At 39.8% G+C, this 21499-nt stretch overlaps 1 protein-coding gene across 1 annotated transcript; it reads right to left on the bottom strand.

Annotated features, from left to right (window-relative positions):
- Window positions 1-1705: 1705 nt before the first annotated feature.
- Window positions 1706-5107, bottom strand: HOXC13 (homeobox C13). The gene is made up of 2 exons (XM_074935081.1): window positions 4453-5107; window positions 1706-1962 (listed from the first exon to the last, which is right to left on the bottom strand). The coding sequence occupies exons 1-2, from the start codon at window positions 5105-5107 to the stop codon at window positions 1706-1708; spliced, it is 912 nt and encodes a 303-aa protein (XP_074791182.1).
- Window positions 5108-21499: the final 16392 nt, after the last annotated feature.

Genomic DNA, 21499 nt, shown 5'->3' with positions numbered 1-21499 from the left:
ACGTCACTTTTTGTCTTTTCCTTTGACAATTTAACGAGGTAATTAATTTTAATGGATATTAAGGTATATTGTGACCCGCCTATGGAAACAAATTACTATACAATATTTTTAAAACACTTTCTTCATTTAAAGTAGCTCACTTCTGAAAGTCTACCACGTTCCAAGGCAGCCTTTTACCTGGCATATTAAACAACGCAGCCAGGCTACGGATTACGATCTTGCCACTTATTTAGTAACAGTAAGGCAGGGTTTAGATTTTTATCTGTGAACGCGGTTGAGTCAAACTGGTTTAGCAAAATACACCTTTTGAGCAAAGCATTCTCATAGTGGAGCTAGGTGACAAGCATCTTCAAAAAATCATCTCCCCCGCTCCCTGGCACAGGAATACAATTGTTGTCCAAGGAAGAAAAGGATCGGAGCCTTTTTCCCTTCCCCCACTTCTGAAATGGCACCCCTTCTGCTTTATTTAAGCATATTTTTTCATACCATTTACCACTACTCCTTTACCCCTTTGAAACAAGCTTATACCATATTCTTTAGAAACAAGGCATCATAACACCTTTTCTTATATTCCCATATTTTGGCTTCAAGGTGTTGACTCCTTTAGTGCACTTCTGCTCGTCATACACATTTCAAAATGCACCCTTCTGACAGTTTCCCTACCGGGTTTTAGCCTTGGGGCATCATTCTTTCCAAGCTGTTTACTTTGGCATGAGGTTACAATGGTGTAAATCCCAAATTCTCTGATTTTGCCTTGAAAGAGTTAAATAGATACACATATATGTATAAATACCCATAATAACATCTCGGCAGCAATCCATTCTCAAAGCAAAAATGATATTTATTTTTAAGAAATGTGATCTGCATTCAGTACATATCATTTGGACACCACACTATTATATACATATACAAGACATACAAAAAAAAGATCGCTTTTACATATCGAAAGAACACTGTCAATAATGAGCCGATTTACATGGAGGGGGCGGGGGGAACAACCAAACCAGTGACAATATGGGGGACTTTCCATATTGTCCTCGAAAAAAAGAGACATTCTAGTTTGATGGCAGAGATACATAAACCCCAATGAGAACTTACCCTCAAAAACGTATTATATAGCAAGTCACTTTCATTTCCTGGGTGACCTAAATTAGTATTTGTTATTTTTGCATGTGACACAGAATAATAATAATAAAAAATATTCTCTTCGCAGGATAGCAGCCTTATTTTTAGGGGGTCCTGTGAGGCGAAAGGATATTCAGCTAATGTAACATGACAAGATTCTGCTACAGGGGCGAGACTCTCCATACATTTGACATCAGTGCGTGAAATAGCCAGAGATATGAAAGGTTGTGTACTGGAGAAGGGGGGGGGGGGGCTAGGCTATTATACAGAGTTACAAAATAACATTCAGGATTCATGTCTTTGAAACATAACAAATCTACATTTGCATTTAATAGACACGGTTAACGTTATCGATGGATGCTTGAGAGCAATTAGATATTCACAGTCGGAGGACAGCAGAAGAGGGCAGAGGAATAAACTAAAGATGCAGTTTATTTCTGTGTTTTTGTTTTCGTTTTTAAATGACCAATTGAATCACCAAAGAGTTCGAATGTATGTTATTATTAGGCAGACGTATCAGATAAATAATCGTACGTGTTTCTTTCTGTCTTTTCCCCCCACCCCCTCAAATATTTCTTTGTCAGGTAGCGTGAAGGTGAGGTGTCTTAGATTTGCTAACTACCTTTTTCTCTTTGACCCTGCGGTTCTGGAACCAGATAGTGACTTGGCGTTCAGAAAGGTTGGTGGTAGCCGAAATTCTCCTACGCTTCTCTTTGGTAATGAACTTGCTGGCTGCATATTCCTTTTCGAGTTCTTTCAGTTGGATTTTCGTGTAGGGGACCCTTTTCTTCCGGCCCCTACGGTAGCTGCTCACTTCTGGCTGGAGAGGTACCACATCTGCAAGATGAGGAGACAGATAAAGCAGTTACATAGTTCTACTCTCTGGGTCCGAACGGAGGAGAAAGACAGACAGACAGAAAGGGGGAGGGGGACGGACTCACTGAGTAGCATATCAAAACATCATCCTGGAAAGAATCCTGGTATTCCAGGAGATATTGTCTAGGTGGGATTTCAGACATAAACAAGGAGCATCAATTAATTTAACAAAATATCCTGCAATACAAATCCAACGGACCTTCATACCAGGTAAATTGGAGTTGTAGTTTTAAAGTTTCTCCCTTCTTCTTCTTTTTTTAACCTCCAGTAAACTTTAATATCTCGCTTTACCATTACTACCAGACAGCCTACGTGCTCTCATTAATTATGATTTTTATGGCTTAGCACGATGGATCGCAGCACTTTGGACAAACAAACAGCTCCTTGCTGTGTATTCTGTACAATCCATCTTCTGCAGCGCGGGTACCATTTGCAATCTGAAAAAGCCGGGACTTTGCTCGGCATCAGTTGCTAATTTGCAGGTTGGGTTGATGTATTGAAAAAAAAAAAAAAGCCTCAGATTAAAACAGAAAAAAAAAAAGGTGACAAGTTATCTTGGTTCTCTCCTTTCTTGAGAGGCACCCAAACTATTAAGAAATATTACCCCCTGAGATGACACCAGCGATTCGAGTGCAAAGCTTGTCTAGTCACTTTTGCCTTATTCTAAGGCTGTTCACTGCCAAACCTCGATAATGAATCGTATTCGGGCTTTGCACATGCAAACCACAGTCATTTAAGGAAAGAATTCCAGATATGAGATGAAGAAAGGCTCCTTATCTCTGTAAGGGTGACAAAGACACGAATCCAAGAGTCGCAGACGATTCAGAGCCCGCTCCATTCCAGAGCACGAATTGAGGCAGGTATCAAAAGTCCACTGTTATAATTGACAACAATGGATTTTTAAAAAACAACAACACAACACCATCTTTCTCCAACATTTTGCACTGCTGTTCTCTTTGTTGCTTGCTATAAGAATGACAGCTTCAGTAAGATCTACTAAGGACTTCTATAAAGGCCCAAAGATACAGTAATAGGAATCCTCTCCCACACCCCATGGAAATTCTCCATATATTTATCAGTACTGCCCGCAAATGAAACGGGGATCAGTGAACCCAACATCCAAAAAAACACTTATAGGTGAGTAGACTCTCTGCCTCCACCGCAATCCCCCCCCCATAAAAAAACACGCACATATCTTTATCCAGAAGATTACACTCTCCTGAATGGTTTCAGAGTAGCAGCCGTGTTAGTCTGTATCCGTAAAAAGAACAGGAGGACTTGTGGCACCTTAGAGACTAACAAATTTATTAGAGCATAAGCTTTCGTGAGCTACAGCTCACTTCATCGGATGCTGAATGTTATCTATAAAGAGTTCCATTTGCTCCAGGTTTGGCAAGTGGATCTCTGCCAACAGGTTTTCACACAAAATACTATATCTGGGAAAGAGAAGAACCTGCTAGCCAGCTATTTCCCTACCACTACTTGGATTTTATTTATTTATTTGGTTCTAAACAGGAAAAAGAAAGTATTTTAATCAATGTTTCCAAAAGAGCCATTGAAACCCAACAAGCTCTAAAAGGGATTTCGGAGATTCTCCCTCCTTCCTCCTTCCTTCAATACAGTATAACACCCCCCCCCACACACACACACACACATTATGCCACATTAATTTACTTTATTTTCTGGCTGCCTATCCGGCCTCTCTGTTACCATTGCTGAGAAATAAAGCCGGATTCAGCAACCCATATATTTCCAAGATGAATGCTCTTTAGGTGTGGGACCCAAAATCTTCAGTCCTACTTTACTGCAATGCATTCATTCAGATCACCATGCCAGGCCTTGATATTAATTGCGAGAAAAGAACCCTGTAAGAGGCGGTGATATTAATTTCATAAGCGGCAAGAGAACAAGGAGGAGATTCTCCCAAACACATCAGCTTTCCGGTTGCTTTGCACGCTGTATCTCATTCAAGACTTCTAACTAGGGAAGAGGAAATCATTGTTCTGTGTTTTGTTTGTCTCACCCCTTTCCCTTAACAGGATTCATTTGTCACTTGACACCAATTTCTGTAATTGCACCATGATTTACTGTACCATTACACGCCATCTAACATTTCTAGCGAAAGATTAGGAGGTGAGCAGGCACTTTTACGCTTCCTGCGTTCGCAAACTTGGGTGGAAAATAAAATAAAATAAAATAAAAACATAAAAGAACAGCAACAGACCCCGTCGGGTGAGGCAAGGCAGGGGAGACGAGAAAGGAAAGGAAACGGACACACTTACTTTTAAAGCAACCTCAAGCTCACGGTATGTATTTTGATTTAAACATGATTGCTTCACCTTCTCACCCGTACGTGTTCATACACATAGCACTGCATAGAAGGCATTCCAAAGCGATTTTTACCTGGCGGTTAGTAAGCAGACAAGCATGCTGGAGCTCAGAACACCCTACCTGGGAAAGGTGACTTCCAGAGATGGGTAGACTGTGACTGCTCTTTGGAGCAATATACCTGCCCATCCCAACCGTTGGAAAGAGCCCAGTGCTGGTATCCTTCCATGGGAAGCAAAGCGTCATGCCTCGGTTCGGGGTGGCCACTGATACCTGGCACAACTGACACGTCCAAGTAACCAGGGACCGCCTGGTAGGAGCTGGCAAAGCTGGGGTAAAAAGCAAACTCTTTGGCCCTTGAAGATAGTTCTTCGCTGGGGATGGAACCGCTGGGTTCGGGGTACTTTTCTGCCGGGTGGTAGGAACAAGGTTTTTGTTGTAAGTTCACGTTGTGGGAATGAGACAATCTGCACCCGTAATAGCTGCCTCCAAAGGGGTAGCCGTAGCCCAGCGTGGCGTTGGAAGAGGTTGGTGGAGGAGGGCACTGCCTGGCAGCTTCTGGAGCAGGTATATCCGTGTAGACAGAACCCTGGTGACTCCCAATGGTGCTGGAATGGCGACCCAAAGTTATTATATCCCTGCAGTGGCTCGCTGGGCAGTTCCCACTTAGCGCCTCCATGGCTGGGGTTTTATTCTGGTTATTTTCATTCGGGTTTTCCTCATACACGTACATAAAGGTATCCGCCCAGCGTGGATGCAGGATCAGTGAAGTCGTCATATCATGGTCTGCCTGCGCTTTTTAAAACTCGACTTCCCAACCAGAGACACCTAATTTCCCCCACATATTGTTTACGCAGGAGCATGCGCAGAGATGGGTCCAGTTCATTAAGAAATCCTCCTGGCCACGTGACCTGCAAATAGCTCTCAATAAATCTGGCCCGGTCACGTGTTCCTCCGCCAGTCCTATCTGCTAGTCCCTGCTGGCTTTGGGAAGGGAAGAGGCAGCTCCCATTGGCTGCGTCTGGGAGAGAAACAGAAATCTTTAAAGGCAATGGGTGACACCCACTGATTGTAAAGAGGGAGAGGACTAAATAAGGGGAATGGGAACTCAATATTTGGCCGACACAAAGAGCTGGGTTTAGACATGACGTTCTATTCTAACTGCCCTCAAAAATCTCAGGGATATATTATTGATTTGTTTTTTTGGTGTGTTAAAAAAAAAAAGCTCCACTGGGAACATTTTAAAAGTAAAATATAATAAAATAAAACCTGCCAGTGGATGTGAGCTCACTGAAGTGTTTCATTCTTTACTTGCATGCCTTGGGGGCTAAGGAATGAGACGGCTCCTTTACTAGGTTGGAGCTCAATGGAAAAAATATATAAACACCATCACCCTCATAAGGAAAATGGAATGAAGGAGGGGGAAAGGATCTCTGATCTCAATAGTAGAATATTGTTCTTTCCTTCCCCATCGCTCATAGACTAACAGGACCGGTAGGTCTAATAGTTCAGCCTTCCCTGGTAAACCTTCTTGGGCTTTATTTTTAATTCTTCAAATGCTTTTATTGTTGTTGTCCGCTGGGATATTAGGTGAAAGAAAGACCTCGACTTCACTGTAACGCGTGTGTAATCCATTCCCTTTTTGTGTGTATGTGTGTGCGCGCGCGCCGGGTAAGTAACAATTGGTCAGTTTGCTTCAAGATCGGGGTATACAAACTATACATGTGGTTGATCATCACTTTAACAATATTAGAAAAGAATATCTGATTTTGGGAGAAACATGGGATTTACGAGGTTTAACCTGTTGTATATTTCTTTGCCAGGTGCCTTTCTATCTCTCCCCCTCACCCCCCCCGCAGCTGGTTTTCTAGTATTAAACCCAGCTACCACAAAGTAAGATTGTAGTAATGGTTGCCTCCAAGACGCTTTATCCGCTTGTTTCTTCTATTAATCCAAACTAATAATACTTAATCTTTCGTGCTGAACAAACTGGGGAGGTTTTAAGGGGATCGGCCGCGATTATATTATTAGATCCTGTTATGAATGTTTAATACTTCAGTAATAAATATTGCACCAACAATGTGGGTTATGGAGCAAAGGGGAACAGATCTAATGGTCCAGTGCTGATTTGTGTGTGAACATAAAAGACAATAAATGAAGCTCAGTTTATAAAACGTAAACAGGATCCGAGATAGATGCATTATAATTAAACAGACAAAATAGAAGAATAGCAAATTACTTGGGGAGAGATTGATGGGAAGATGCTTATGTGGTCTTGTCCCCCTCCCACGCCCTTGGAGAATAAAGTTCCCTAACTTAATTTCTGGGAAGTCGGTCATTTCAGTCTTCGTTCTTGTAATGATGGGAAAGAATGTGAATTTAAGGTGTGTGAAAAAGTAACAAGAAACTCATGCTGATTTCCCCCGCCCCCAGAAATAATTGATAAGAAATAACTCACGAAGTAATTCAGTGTAATAGGAATAAGAAAGACCCTGGAGAAAGTAGGACGAGGTTTTTCTTTCCATTTTTAGAAGATGGGGACTCTAATCACCCAGCCCCGGCTTTTCTGCATTATCCCACACTTTTAATATTACTCAAGGTTTTTAAAAGAGGGTATTTCTCCTCCGGGGGATTTTTGCATTCTGGAGTTGCTTTATTTGAATGTTCATGAATGAAACAGTCAGGCAGAGACATAAAATTCCATATCTGAATTAGCTGTGTATTGTGTATGTAAGATTTTAAAAGACCAAAATTACAATAATTCACGTATAAAATAAATATTATTTATTCTAGATATATGTTCTATAGCTTACATACCATGTTAATAGCAGGGTTTTTTAAATACCCATTTTCGGAGAGTTACTCGCATCTTTTCAGTAGCATTTTTCCTTAGTAAAAAACATGAAGTCTTTTCACCATTTAAAAAAAAATCGACAGTAAGTGGAAAAACAAATACTCCACTAACTCAAACCAATCAGAAAAGTAGCATTTTAGGGGAAGATGTGAAAGCTGCGCTTTTAATAAACTTTAAGTTTTCTTACGGGAACGCCATGTCGTCGATAAGGGACATTAGTTTTCAGAAATCCTTGCCTAAAGTTTTTTTTAAAAAAAGTCGAAGTCCAAGGTCAAGGCAAAATAGACAACCCAGTTCCTAATTAATGTCTAGACAGACAAGAATGAACTTCACAGATAGCGTCTAAAATGACTTGCAAAGTCCCCGAGAAAGTATCAGTCCAAAGGAATTATGCCTGCTTGCTCTAGAAAAGAAATCGGGGATGCAACACCTTAAAAGGATCAAAACTATTTTAAAACCATAGGCAAATATACCAGCGTTCACTTTTTTTAAATGAAAGATTAAATACACACACACGAAAATCCCTGCGCTTTACATTCCATTGAATGACTTCACTTCACCTAGAAATCTCCAGGAGAAAATACCTCCCTGGTTTAGATGGTTGATGGATATAAAAGCAACAAAGAGGTTATACGTAGACTGAAAAATGTTTTTCCCCCTCTGTGCCAGCAAAAATCCGATTCGCCTTACCAAGGGACCTTACCCATTTCCAACCCTTTATTTTTGAATATTGTCTGAAATAGTTAACATTGTGTAGCCTAGGTCCTGTCTATGAGGAGTGTAAGGAGGATTAAACATTAAATTTTAAAGATTTTATAATAAATGCCTATAATAACATAATAGAGGTATAATACATCATGTATCATAATCGAGGGAGTCTAAGAGAAATCAATTGTTGAACAGAACGGGTACCAAGCGCAGAAGAAAACCAGTTCATAAATATTAAGGATTTAAGGTATACTTCTTCAGTAAAGCGGGCAAAGTAATAAATAAAAATAACAGCGCGATCTTTTCCAGGTTTATGTAAGGGCATTTACAATTCCTATTCCCATGAAATATAGATTTAATTAAACGTTGAATTTTACAATTCAATTTATTATTGCATCTTGCAGACAGAAAATTAGGACAACAAGGTTGGAGGGCGGGGGTGAAAGGGACTCAGAAATTCTCCGGCTCAGGGTCCAGGAACACAATATCCCAATTGAACTGTGACTTCTGAAAACTGCAGAAGAAAGCAGGAGAGAGAAAAAGCCAAACTTTTCGGGAAGGAGGTAAGGTTTTTTCCAAAGCAGTTTATGTCGATCATCCTGTGTTCACTTTTCTGCCTTAGCTGGGCTTTGGAGCTGCATTTCATTTCATACAATTGCTCAGTGCTATCTCATTTAAACGGGCTGATTTGCCTCAGATAGCAAGCTGTGGACTGATCGCCAAGAGTAAATTCTACTGGGTTAATTAAATTAGAACTGCTCAGTAATATTTACGCCCCAAATATGGAATGGCGTAGCCTGGTGCTGACCATAAATAAAAAATCTTCAAAAGAAAAATGAGCAATTAGAAATAAAAGCAGATATGTGGCCCATGAGGCGGTAGGCTGCTGTTTGTTCTGTTTTTTGACTGCTCTGCAGTTCCATTTTTCAGAATTTTCCGCTCCGAAAACTGGGGACAAATGTTGCAAAATCAAAACAGCTTGACTGATGATCTCACATCATCATCTTCATTATTTATAGAGCCCTGAACATTTTGGTGAAATACCATGTCTTATGACGGAGAATATTTCTGATGCGAGTGCTTTTTAACAAGGGCGATTCCTGGTAGGTACAAATGGACCTAAAAAAGAAAAGAAGCACTAATAAAAATATCGATTCTTTTGATCAGACTTCTCTGGTTTCTTATGTATTGGGGTGCTAAGGAGAGCTCCTGGGCGAGTTTTTATTATTATTAATTATTATTATTTTACCAGTAGAAAATAAATGATAGCCAGATGAATTTCACAATCCATAGAAAAATAAATAATATTCTTTTAGCTGGTACAATGCTGCTTTACAAGAACTGAGAATTCAAGCTAGTCCTCAAATGATTCCATACCAAGATTTGATCCCGTTTTGTTTTAGTTCAGCATTCCTTCCATTATGCATTAATTTTGGAATTTCATTTATTTTCCCCTCCAAAAGAAATATGCTGGAAATAAACACATACTGTTGCAGATGAACTAGGTATACTTTAGTTTTCAACCAGAGGGTTTAATGTTTCAATATATTATGCTTATTAAATAGCAAAGACTTGCAAAAGTTTTAAAAAGACAGATTTTTGAGTGTACTTTCTGTCCAATGGCTACAGTATTCATGAAAATAATGATGTATTTTACAGAGTCCATAGCCTAAAAAGGCCCACAGAAAACACACACACACCTACATATAACAAGTTTCAGAGTAGCAGCCGTGTCAGTCTGTATTCGCAAAAAGAAAAGGAGTACTAGTGGCACCTTAGAGACTAACCAATTTATTTGAGCATAAGCTTTCGTGAGCGACAGCTCACTTCATCGGATGCATTCAGAGGAAAATACAGTGAGGAGATTTATTTTCCACTGAATGCATCAGATGAAGTTAACTGTAGATCACGAAAGCTTATGCTCAAATAAATTGGTTAGTCTCTAAGGTGCCACTAGTACTCCTTTTCTTTTTACATATAACATGGTCCTCAATTTAGTATTGCTTTCTCAGGCAGGCAAATGATGGCTAATAAGAAAAGTACAAACAGCAGCAGCTCATCATAAAACTATCTGTAATTATTCATCCCTCCAAGAAAAACGAATTGGGTTTGATGAGATAGAAATAAAAATGAAGGGTCTTTGTTTCAATTTGGGATCAAAAAAGGCTAAGAAGAAATGATTCCTCCCCACCGCACCACACACACATTTTGTGTTGAGATCTGAAAGATTTGAAATCTCCCTGCACTTAGGAACATTGGTGATTTGTGAGAGCTCTGTGGAAACGTTCTTGCCTTGTGGCTTCGGAAAGTTATACATCCACAATATATACAATGAAGAATGGCAAATATATTATTTACATTACAGAGAAATCTGTTGGATTATGGTCAATGTCTAAGAAACCCAATACAATGTCAAATAAAATATATACATAGACTTAGAAGGAGATCTTGCGTTTCCATCATGTGTTTAGGGCAAAAGGGAGGTGGTATAATCAAAGGGTTTTGAGCCACAGGGGAAAATAGAATATGTGGTACGCAAAAAATTGGAATCAGTATATAATTTTCCCACTGGAGTATCAAATGTAGTCAACAAACTATGACATTGTATTTCATAGTCTACCAGTGGTTTATAAGAAAAGCTTTCCCATGCTTCCTCTAATGTGCTTTGTATAAATAATAGCGAAAGTTGAAATACCTTTCCAGACTTTTGGGTGTGTTCTCTGTTCCATTACATTCTCAAGAAAATTAACGGAAAAAGTCTTGTTTCTTTCAATTCCTGGTTGAATTAATATAACTATCCGGGAATTTTGGGTTGTGTCCAGGGTTTAGAAGCGTCTGTGAACTCTGGAAGGGCTGTGATCAAAGTATGCATACAATTAAAAAGAACCCTTTTGAGGTGCTTGACAAAGGTTTAAAAAGAATAACCTCAAAATTCAGTCTTACATGTTTCTTAGCCATGCGATCTACCAACCTTAAATATCTTGTCTTCGACTGGAGATGCCAGACTCAGAATACATAAAATGTCATAAATTTGTTTTAAAAAGAGAGAGACTGGCATCATTTAAGGAAGGGAATTTTGTGAAATAGGGTAGCGATTACTTTCCTCCTTGTTGGGCCAAACTGGTTTGAATGGAAGTGGGCCAGGACTGACTGTAACCTTATCTGATTCTGTCTTTCCTTCTTGGAACCGCTCCTGCTCTTGCAACCTGCTTTAGCAGATGCAGAGTGAGATGATTTCATATAGGCCACTCATTGTAATTTGTGGTTGACAGCTTGCTTTCAATATAATCATTTTATCTAGGAATCAATGGATTTATATATTTATTAAAATCTAAGTCGCTTCTTTGTGCTTCTTTCCCAACCGGAAGTATCATCCTTGCCAACTTTTTATCTGATATTCTATCATGAAATCCTCCCCCTAGGACCGTCTCTATGCTTAAAAACGCAGGGCGTCTTAAAAAGTTTGAATCATGGAAGATCTACCACTAGAAAATGCTTGGTGGAGGGATTTTGAAAACCAAGTCTCCATTTCTTTTCTTCCTCCATCTCCAATCGTGAGATTTTTATTCAGGGTGACTTTTATTTTTGGCTTCATTTCCCCCCTGCCTCCTTCGCCCTCCCTTCCCCTACACCTCCTGGGCGCGACCTGGGAAAACAGATAAATAAACAAAATACCTCTTCGTCATAATAACCTGACACATCACAATCAACATGACAACAGCCTCCCAAATGGAGCTTCGCGCACTTCTTCGCTCTTGCTGTGTGGAAGCCCTTACAGAGTCCCGGGGAGAGCTACCCAGTGTCAACAGGCGTCGGCCTGACAACACCTTCACCTCCCTGCATTTTGCCCCCGAGACTGACAACTAACTGCACTTATCCCCACCCCTTCCACCCTCCTCTTGATATGTGGTGTCTCTTCGACTGGACAAAAGACTGTGGGGAAAGAGGGGTTATTTGCAAGGCCTGGGGGGCGGGGAAAATCCAAAATACACAGATCCTGTGCATTCGCCCTCCCGTCTTCTTTTTAACACAGCTCAGATAAAGCAGGTAGGAAATGGTTCAGAGGCAGACAAATAAAATACCCCCTTCCATTTAGGGCCTTGTCTCATCGGAAGTCCAAGTTCAATTCCAAGTTAAAAGAGGCGGTAGCCTATACCACTGACAAAGAGAAGGAGCCCTGTTGGCCGTGTTTGTGTCAACAACGATCACCAAAAAGGGATTTTATAACTTTTCATCATTTTCTCTGCATATTCTTCAGAGGGAGCGAAGGAAATTCGGGTACCTCTCGGTCCTTTGCAGTCTCACATCACTTTAGAAGTAGACACTGCTTTCTACTTTATTTTAAAACCAAGCTTTCAGAAATCTAGGGGAACTATTGATTCTGGGGGGTTCAATGATTTGGGGTTTGGTTTATTTGTCCCGCCCCCCATCCTGATGTCAACACAGTTCAAGATGCATTTCGAAGGACAAGACTACTTCGAAGCCAGGACCAGTCCAATGTAAGAAAACGCAAGTTCTCCTCATTATACAGCAGCTTAATGTATCAAATATTAGTCAAAGTCAGTTGTGTTAGAAATATGTAGGAGTGAGTGTTCCCTCCCCTAAAATATTTTTATTTTTGTTCACTTGGTGTGAAAATGACATATCTTAGGGCTATTTTTTAAAGAATCGACTAACCAACTAGTGTGAAATATTTCCAGAGTTAATTTACATTTAAGGTGAAAGCAGGGAGGTAACATAGAAGTTAATGGAGATATATACCACTGTGTTTGCAAAAGCGGGGCTCTGCTATGTGTTATATATAAAATATATGTCAGAAAATAGGAGAAAAAAGAAAAGTCTCGCTGCAACGGGAGAAAGTTCTGCTCCTAAAATTATTCACTCACTCGAAACTTTTTTTGTGGTAGAAATTTTCGGTGAGGATCTAGCAATGACAGCACGAAAAGTAAGACCTTCTAAAGCTAAAAGAGGACCATCCAGGGGTTAACACGGAAGCCCGCCCCCCCCCCAAATAATTGTCTCTAGGTTTTATTCCCATTCTCCACCGTTCAATCACAAGATGCTTTTATCTTCTTTATCTCACGCCCGACTTTTTATTTGGAAAGTAGCAATATTGATAATAAACACAATGTTAACTGTAGGATTCTAAAGCCCGGTAAGCTAGGAGGTTGTATTCTTATTTTACAATGTAAAAACCGCCATGAATATTTTATATTAACTATTACGAGTAAAACAGTGCAACAGTTCCATGCTTAGTTACATTTTACCACTAAATACCCATGGTACGAAAAGTTTAATGGTTCTCTCCGAGAGAGAGAGAGAATTTTCCTTTTCCCCAGGAGTGAATATAAAGAATGTACCACTTGCTAACAGCTCCCCAAATTTGCACAAACTTCTCAATACTCCTGTCTTCAGTTACAAGAAAAAAAGTATTTTTCTCAATATTGTATTTAAAAAGTGACAATTCCCCCTCCCCTTCGCCTATTTTCTATCATGCCCTCTTATTTATATAAGGAGATATTTCATCCTAAATAAACGGCTCCAAATCTTAGCATATTGCCAACCCAGTCCATCCCCCTGCAACATAGAAACTCATCAGTAACCCTCTATGTTTCTTGCGTGTATAAGCACGCTATGCTCTGTATGCGGGTCACCAATTCAAATATAGGTGGAGAACACTTACAGGATGCTTTCTTGTTGTTATTATCGGATGTTCAGTGTGTATCCTTAAAGTCCAGATTCCCCGTCACTGTCACTGTGGCTCTGATCAATACGAAATGGCAGTTGAATAAGCGTCTTCACTGTCGAGAAGTAAAATAAAAATAATCATATATATTTGAATAATTGTTGAGGGAGGGTAAAAAAGATGGCGGTGGCGGGGATGGCTTTGATAAGTCCGGCTCAAAGTAAGTTCAAAACATCAGCGAACTGGAAAAATGTTAAATCGGAGGGTTACTAGAATGTTGTCCCAAGATTCATCTGATTATTCTAAAATAAAACCCATTTCTTCATAGATTCCAATGCCAGAAGTGAGTATTGTGGTCATTTAGTCTAACCCCCTGTATAACATAGGCCAGAAAACTTCCCCCAAAATAATTCCCAGAGCACATAAAAAGATCTTCTAAACATTTTGCACTTTTCACTTTCAATGCAGGTGTGTGTGGGTGAGAGAGAGAGAGAGAGAGAGAGAGAGAGAGAGAATATATGTGAATGTATGTATAAATATCTACATGTACGTTAAAAAAATTAGCTAGCTAGCTATCTGCATTCTTTTCTTGTCACTTCCAAAGCCTCTGTGTACACACACGTACCCACGCACTGGACCTGAAAAGAATGAAAAATGTTTAGAACATTTTTTTAAACACTTTTTATTCTAAAAATATCCAGATGAATGAAGGAACAAAATTCTAGCAACCGTCAGATTTAAAGTTTTTCCAATTCACTGGTGTTTTGATCTTATTTTGAGTAGGACTTTTCAGAGCCATCCCTCCCACCATCTCCCCCCCCCCCTCCGCCCCAAGTATTCAGATATTTATGATTATTTTTATTTGACTTCTTGATAACTAAGACGTTATGTTATTCACTTGCTATTTTCTACGGGGAAGAGCCACAATGACTGGGAATCTGGACTTTACGGATACACACTGGACACTCAAATACAATAATAAACCATCCTAAAAGTCTTCTCCATATATAGGTGAATTGTTGTGATGCATACAGGACATAGTGTGCTTACATGCATAAGAGGTATGGAGGGTTACTTATGAGGTCCTATTGCCTTGTAACTGCAGAGGGATAGACTGAGTTGGCACTATGCTAAGATTTGGAACTTTTCTGATTAGTTAGGGTGAAATATCATGTTATGTAAGTCAGATGGCATGATATCGACTGGGCCAGAGGGTGGGGTAAAGTGTCATTTTCTAATGCAGTTTTGAGCCAAATAACTTGTTTTCTTATAATGGCAGACAGATCTGATGGAGAGAGAGAGAGAGAGAGAGAGAAATCTCCAATTGTTTGATTCGAAAATTCCCAGAAAGACTTTAAAACTTTTAGAATGCATGTTTGTCTGGTGAAATTCTCTCTCTCTCTCTCTCGCCCCCCCCACACACACACACACACACACAACGGGTCAATATGAAAACGCCCAACAACTTAATTCAAGTCTTCAAGATTCCTGCCCTTCATATCTGAAAAGGACATGGACAGGTCAGATAAAAAGGCAGTTACAAAGATAATGACACTCATGTCGTTTTTATTCTCCAATTGAATTTTAGTGACTTACCTTGTAAGAGTAGTCTAATTTATATTAACGAATATAATCTTCCTGCAAAATATCGCACTATTTTCTGTAGTTATATACCATTTCGATTTCTAATGTTTTTCCTTCTTCGTTCTCTCTTTTAAAAATCCACAATAAAGCCAAATTCCCCACTTGTTTTATTGCAGCGTTAATATACAGCTGGGACTTTAGTCTCATGATAATTCAGCACTGCAGGAAGAATGATCCTTCCACAATAATGTTGCTTTTGTTAAACTCAATTTACTTCTGTGGATTGCTGATGATGTGCAACGGTTAACTAAGACATATCTCAGGGACAAATTAAAAGTGCTTAGTGTTATCTTAAATCTGTTCACCACTCTGATTCACTCCATCAAATGTCCCAAGCAGAAGAGGGGGGAAAGTATTACTCAAGATGAGTAAGGCTATCAGACCCTGGCCCTAAGTGAAGGATATCATTATCAAAATGTATCTGATCTAAATTCCTCTTTTCAAATCAAAATATAATGGAATGGGGGGGGGGGATTTAACTTTCATTTCCTAAAGGCAGAGACAACATTTCCATGTAAAATAATTGATCCTAACATGAATAAAGATCTAGAAAGTATACGATGGAAACTTTATAGAACTCATGAACATGTGAGTGGGTTGGGGGTGTGTGAAATGAGTTGATGGTGTGTTATTTAGTTAATATAACCAACATAACTCCAGTCCAATAAGTAAGTGGAGACACTTAAGCAGCTTAGACAAAACGCTACTTCCTGAGAAATATCCCTTGTAAAATGTCAACTTGGGAAGAGTGTTGTCAGTATCAGTATCTTACATAGGTATATTTATCTTTCCTTGCTTAGTTAGTAAGAGCTCAGGTGTTGGGGATCCTTTTCAAAAGATGGTTTTGTTATGACACTGGCTTCAAAGTCTAAATAAGAAGTCTTTTCAGATCAACAGATTTATTTAAAAGAAAAACCTGTTTCTGGGTATTCGGAGTGGGTACATTCACAACCTGCAAAGAATATTTGTATTTTCTTCTGATGTGATCACCCATCTAATTAAGGGGTTTGTACAAATCTAGAGAAAGCTCCCACTGGAAAGGGGAAGGTTTTGCGGTCATTTTCTATAGATCCAATATCCTATGGCAAGTAACATTTTATTGTTGGTATTATGCTATTCTTCAAGGGAGAAACAAAGAGGTAAGAAGGGAGGAATATTTTCTTGTGTACATAGATACAGTTCATTTCCCCCTTTGAAGAGGTCGCTTCATGAAGAGATGACAGATCAGTGTCTACTGTAAGGGTATTCCGGGGGAGCAGTAGCTGAGTTTGCAAATTGCTTGCTGGGCTTATGAGTTATTTTACACTGTGATGTTGTATTTTTAAATTATGCTAAGAGTGCCTAGAGCCTATTGGCAAGAGCCATTTTAGCATTTTTAGCAATTCGAATAAATACATAAAGTGTATCTGAGATTGGTCTTCTCTGATCTACATATATTTATGCAAAACTGGCAAAAAAAAATCAACAAAACAGAACAACACACACACTCAACCCTCCTTATGTAACTGTGTTAGCGATTGTGCTGAGGTCACTTCAAATACATCTGATTCTGTTTCTCATGTCAATAATTTAGGCTCAGATATTAATGTTTCAGATATTCACAATTGAACTGCCATTCGAGCAGAAATAAAAGGATTTAGTAAGTTTTTTTTTTGTGTTTTGGTTTTTTTGGAGGAGAGGTAGGTCTTGAGATTTTGGACAAGTTAAATGCTATTTGAAACGCAAAGAACGATTCTGTATTACAGGCTACTTTATAGATGACACACTGACGTAGATTAATAAGCTAATTATACTTTTTGCCACCTGCATTCAGGCGTTACTATGGCAATAAAGGTAAGAAAACTGGAAAAAACAGAGTCTCAGTTCAACAAAAACACAATGTCCAGGAACAACACGGACATTTCCCACTTACTGGAGTGCTCCCAGATTAGACAGCAGAGTTCATGATAAAATGTGTATTTTCCACCCTTGATTTGATACTCCAGTTTCACCCTGCAGCAGGCATCAGACTGAGCTCTGGTGATTCTGAATTACACTTGCTAATAGTACCTACAATACTATATAAAATATAGATAATCGTCCCCATTAACGCACTAAAATCTTCACCATGCAATCTACACGACAATTTAGTTTGTTGGGGACATGCAGCAGGGTAAATAACCTTGACATTTGTTTTGGTGTCAACACAGAACTAAACCTAAATGAAGCTCAAATGAAGTAATTAAAATGCAGAGATTGCTTCTCCTGCAGGGCAAGTGTAATCAGGTTGTTATCATGACTTAGTCTTGAGCTGCGGCCAAAAAAACAGAAAAAAATATATAAAATTGTGAATGGGGGGGGGGGGAGAATCCAACACCCTAAATCTGTTAATAACTTCCTTTTACCTCTGCAAAAGACTGAAATTTAGGATACTTTTCTCTTCCAGGAAGTATATATTTTCTAGGAGTCAATTATTTGAAAAAAAATTTCCTAGATGATTTTTTTCAGATGCCTCAGTTTAAATCAGATTATATTCTATTAGATCAATTTTTGTAATGGAGCAGAGCGGCATAAAGTTAAACAAAATGTAACTCAATACACAGGATTTTTAATGTACAAACATTCTACGTTACAGCACTGGATAAGGACATACCCTTGATAAGAAATCAAATGTTGTTCAGGAAAAGGGCTCTATTGAGAAGATCTAGCTCTGAAAAATATAAAACAAGACAAAAACCTCACAAATTAACATGGGAATGGAATTATGTATTAGTTTTATAATATAAAGGTGACTGGATTTCCACTTAATTCAATTTCAGAAAGGGTTTTCTGCAGGAAAAGTTGTATAAGTAATTTATAGAGCAATCGTCCCTATTTACCTGCCTGGAATATACCTGTTCTTTGTGGGATATTGACTCTTATTTCTGTCTAGTGTAATCCTCTCAAATCTTAGAATATTAACATAAAAGTATATTCAAATGATTTTCTGTTCAGGATTAAAATAATAAAAACAGAAAGGTCACCGAAGAAAGATTAAAATCACTGACTAACCCAGAAGCATAGTCAGATGTGCATTTACTAGACAAATAGGAAATCAAGGCTGTGCCGAAAAGGTACAGAGAATGAAATAACACGATCTTTTTCGGATTTATGTGTTCTTCTTTTGGGTAATACTGAAAATCTTAAAATTCGGGAGAAGTGAAACTACACCAGAACCTCAGAGTCAGGAAATTGTCAAGACCGCTGCCACAGAAATCATAACACTGGAATATATACTGTTGTGTTTCTCCATTCCTTATTCAGGCAAATCTCTCATTGTTTGGAAATTCGATGGAAATTGGGACTGCGTAGGCAATGCAGCGACTAGTAACCCTGAACCAAAAAGGTTTTGCGTCTGTGGGCTCCAATTCCAACGAATATTCTCAACGCAATTTTTGTTTAGCGTTCAGAAATCCAAACCGAACTTTTGTGCCATCCGTGTGCAAATGCAACTGGCAAAAGCAGGAAACGTCGGGCAGAAACGGTGCCATACCTAGCAAAGTTGGCTGCGCTCAGAGCTTTAGTATATAGCTTCTTATGGGACAGTTTGTCCGGCACATTTCCTGCTCTTGCCAGTTTCATTTACACAATGAGATCGCACAAAAAGGCCCTGTTTGGATTGATGAATTAACTAATTAACTAATCATGATAAAAATGCATTTCATTTCCATTATTTTGTAAAGGTAAGGGGGACAGGGTGAAGCTAACAGATATGTGAGGGGAAAGTTTATTGGCAAAACTTCAGATCCAGAGACTTATGAATTGTATTCTGATTCCATTAACAGCGGGATGAGAGCCTCTTTTAAGTGCCAGCCTTTTACTGGAATTCTTAGTTATTTACTTCACATTGACAGGTTTTTCCATTTGCTAATATTCAGCCAAAATTCCTCCTGGGGTATGCATAGTAAAACAGCAAGTCGTTGACACTGGACCAGCTAAAGGTTTCATTATGAAGCAGATCCTAAGGCTTAATATTGTTCCTCTGAGCAGCTGAGCTTACAACCTCAAAGGTTCATATAGACCATCCTGGATCCAAAAGCCGGGCCTAGCATGCCGAACAAAAAAAGTCGCAAATTATGTTGCACAGCATTCTACCAACTCAGCAGCAAAAGCCTATGGGGTAGATAGATCCTCCTAGGGATTTATTTTTCTTTAATAATTAGTATTAATTTTTTATTATAGATATTATTATTATTATTATACACCCAGGAACTCCAATCATGGACCACGAGCCCATTGTGCTAAGTAATGTACCAACACAGAACAGAAAGACCATCCTTACCTACGTCATGATCCCAGTATGTACCACAAGAGGTAAAGGGCACCATATAGGTGATCCACAAAAGATTAGTAATTACTTAATTAATGTTCCAATGGGGGCTGGAGTGGGATATGGCGACTTGGAAGGAATCGGAGCAAAAGCAAAGTCCGAGGCGCTAGAAGCAGCTGATTAGATGCGCTGGTCTTTTGCACATCAGGGGAATTTGGACACTTAGATAGAACCCTACCAGGATCATGGGGATCGGTCCTGCTTTGAGCAGGGGGTGGGACTAGATGACCTCCTGAGGTCCCTTCCAACCCTGATATTCTATGATTCTATGCACAATCCCCGGCTTCATTGCGAGCTCCATAATTTTTCTACAAGATTTAAAACGTTGGCTTTAAATCATAAGGGGCCATATTTTCAGGAAAAGAGTGCCCCTCCCTTTTAGGTACCTACATGAAGCGGCTGGATTTTCCAGAGGACTCTACTGCCAGCAGCTCCCATTGAAGACAAAGGAGAACACTTCCACGCCTTCCTTTTCAGAACAATGGAGAATCCTCCACATTGAGAACAACGAAGAATCCTCCCCACCCCTACTGAGAACAGGGAATATCTCACCTCTCCCCAGTTTTGAAAACAACTTTGAGTTCCACCTCCACAACCCCCCACTAGGAACAATGGAAAATTCGCCCCTTCCCCATCTTTGAAAATATTGTTGAGTTCTACCTCCTCCTCTTCCCATTCAGAACAATGGAGATTCCTTCCGTCCCCACCTCTGAAAACAATGGTAAGTTAAACCTCCCCCAACCCCACTGAGAACAATGGAGATCCCCTTTCCCTCATCTTTGAAAATAATTGTGTCCCGTCCCACCCCAACCCCACTGAGAAAATGGAGAATTCCCCCCTTCCCCACTTTTGATAACAATGGTGAGTTCCACCCCCCCTCCCCACACACACCCGTACTGGGGAGCGGGGAAAGGGGAAAGGGAGAAGTATCTGAAAATCTGGCCACTTCATTGATGCGACTAAATGGGATCCGGTCTCTTCGTGCAAATCGGACGGGCTAGTTCTACTCCTGGAGGTGGCCTTTGGCATGTGAACCTAGGCGGGGCTGGCTGGTCCGTAAATAGATAGGCTGTAGGGGGTATTATATGAACTGTCTCCATTCATCTACATAGACTGTTTACTCCGAAGCCTAATGTGGCGGGCGATAGGACTGTGACACCGTTAGCTATATCACAGTTTAGCAGAAACATTTAGCTATCTGTAGTTGTGGATGGAACTTCATATTTTGGAATAGGTTAAGCAGGGTGCCAGCACTCTGCCCTCTCCTGCCCCCGCCATCCATCCACTCACACGCATCCGGTCGAACTATTGGAAATATATCACCTGCCTTTAGAAATCAAATGGAATTTGCAGCCACAAGTGTATGGCATAGGCACACACCGCTGCATATGGGGCACAGAAGAGCTACCAGGACCGTCAGGGGAGAGACCAACTCAGGCTTGTTTAGCCTAGCAAAAGGAAGAGGGGATCTGACTGCTCTCTTTAAATACTTCAGGGAGTGAACACCAAGAAGAGGGAAGAGTTTTTGAAACTAAATGACCATATTGGCACCAGAACTAATGGGGATTAAACTGCACAGGAATGAATTTAGGCTGGAAATGAGAAGAAGGTTTCTATTCTAACCTCAGAAAGGGGAGGTTCTGAAACAGCCCTGCAATAGGAGGAGTGGGGAAAACGACCCAGCTAGGTTTAAGACAGCCTGATAAATGTATGAAGGGGCTTACGTCACCTGAAATAGTAGGGGCCTGGATTTGATGTCCCAAGAGCTCTTTTCCAGTCCTGAGTTCTATGTGTCTATTCTCTTGGTTCCCTTGCCCTGTTACTTGCATACACAGTGCTGCTGTGTGTGGAGTGGACCTTGTGTCCCACAGTAGCCTGTAAACTAGGACCACTGTGGGATTTTTTCCCCCCATCAACCATGAAAAGATAA

The sequence above is a fragment of the Natator depressus genome, chromosome 20 (assembly GCF_965152275.1).
Source record: "Natator depressus isolate rNatDep1 chromosome 20, rNatDep2.hap1, whole genome shotgun sequence".
NCBI classification, from domain to species: Eukaryota; Metazoa; Chordata; order Testudines; family Cheloniidae; genus Natator; species Natator depressus.
The sequence above is the reverse complement of the archived record's forward strand: the minus strand, read 5'-3'. Positions and strand labels throughout refer to the sequence as shown.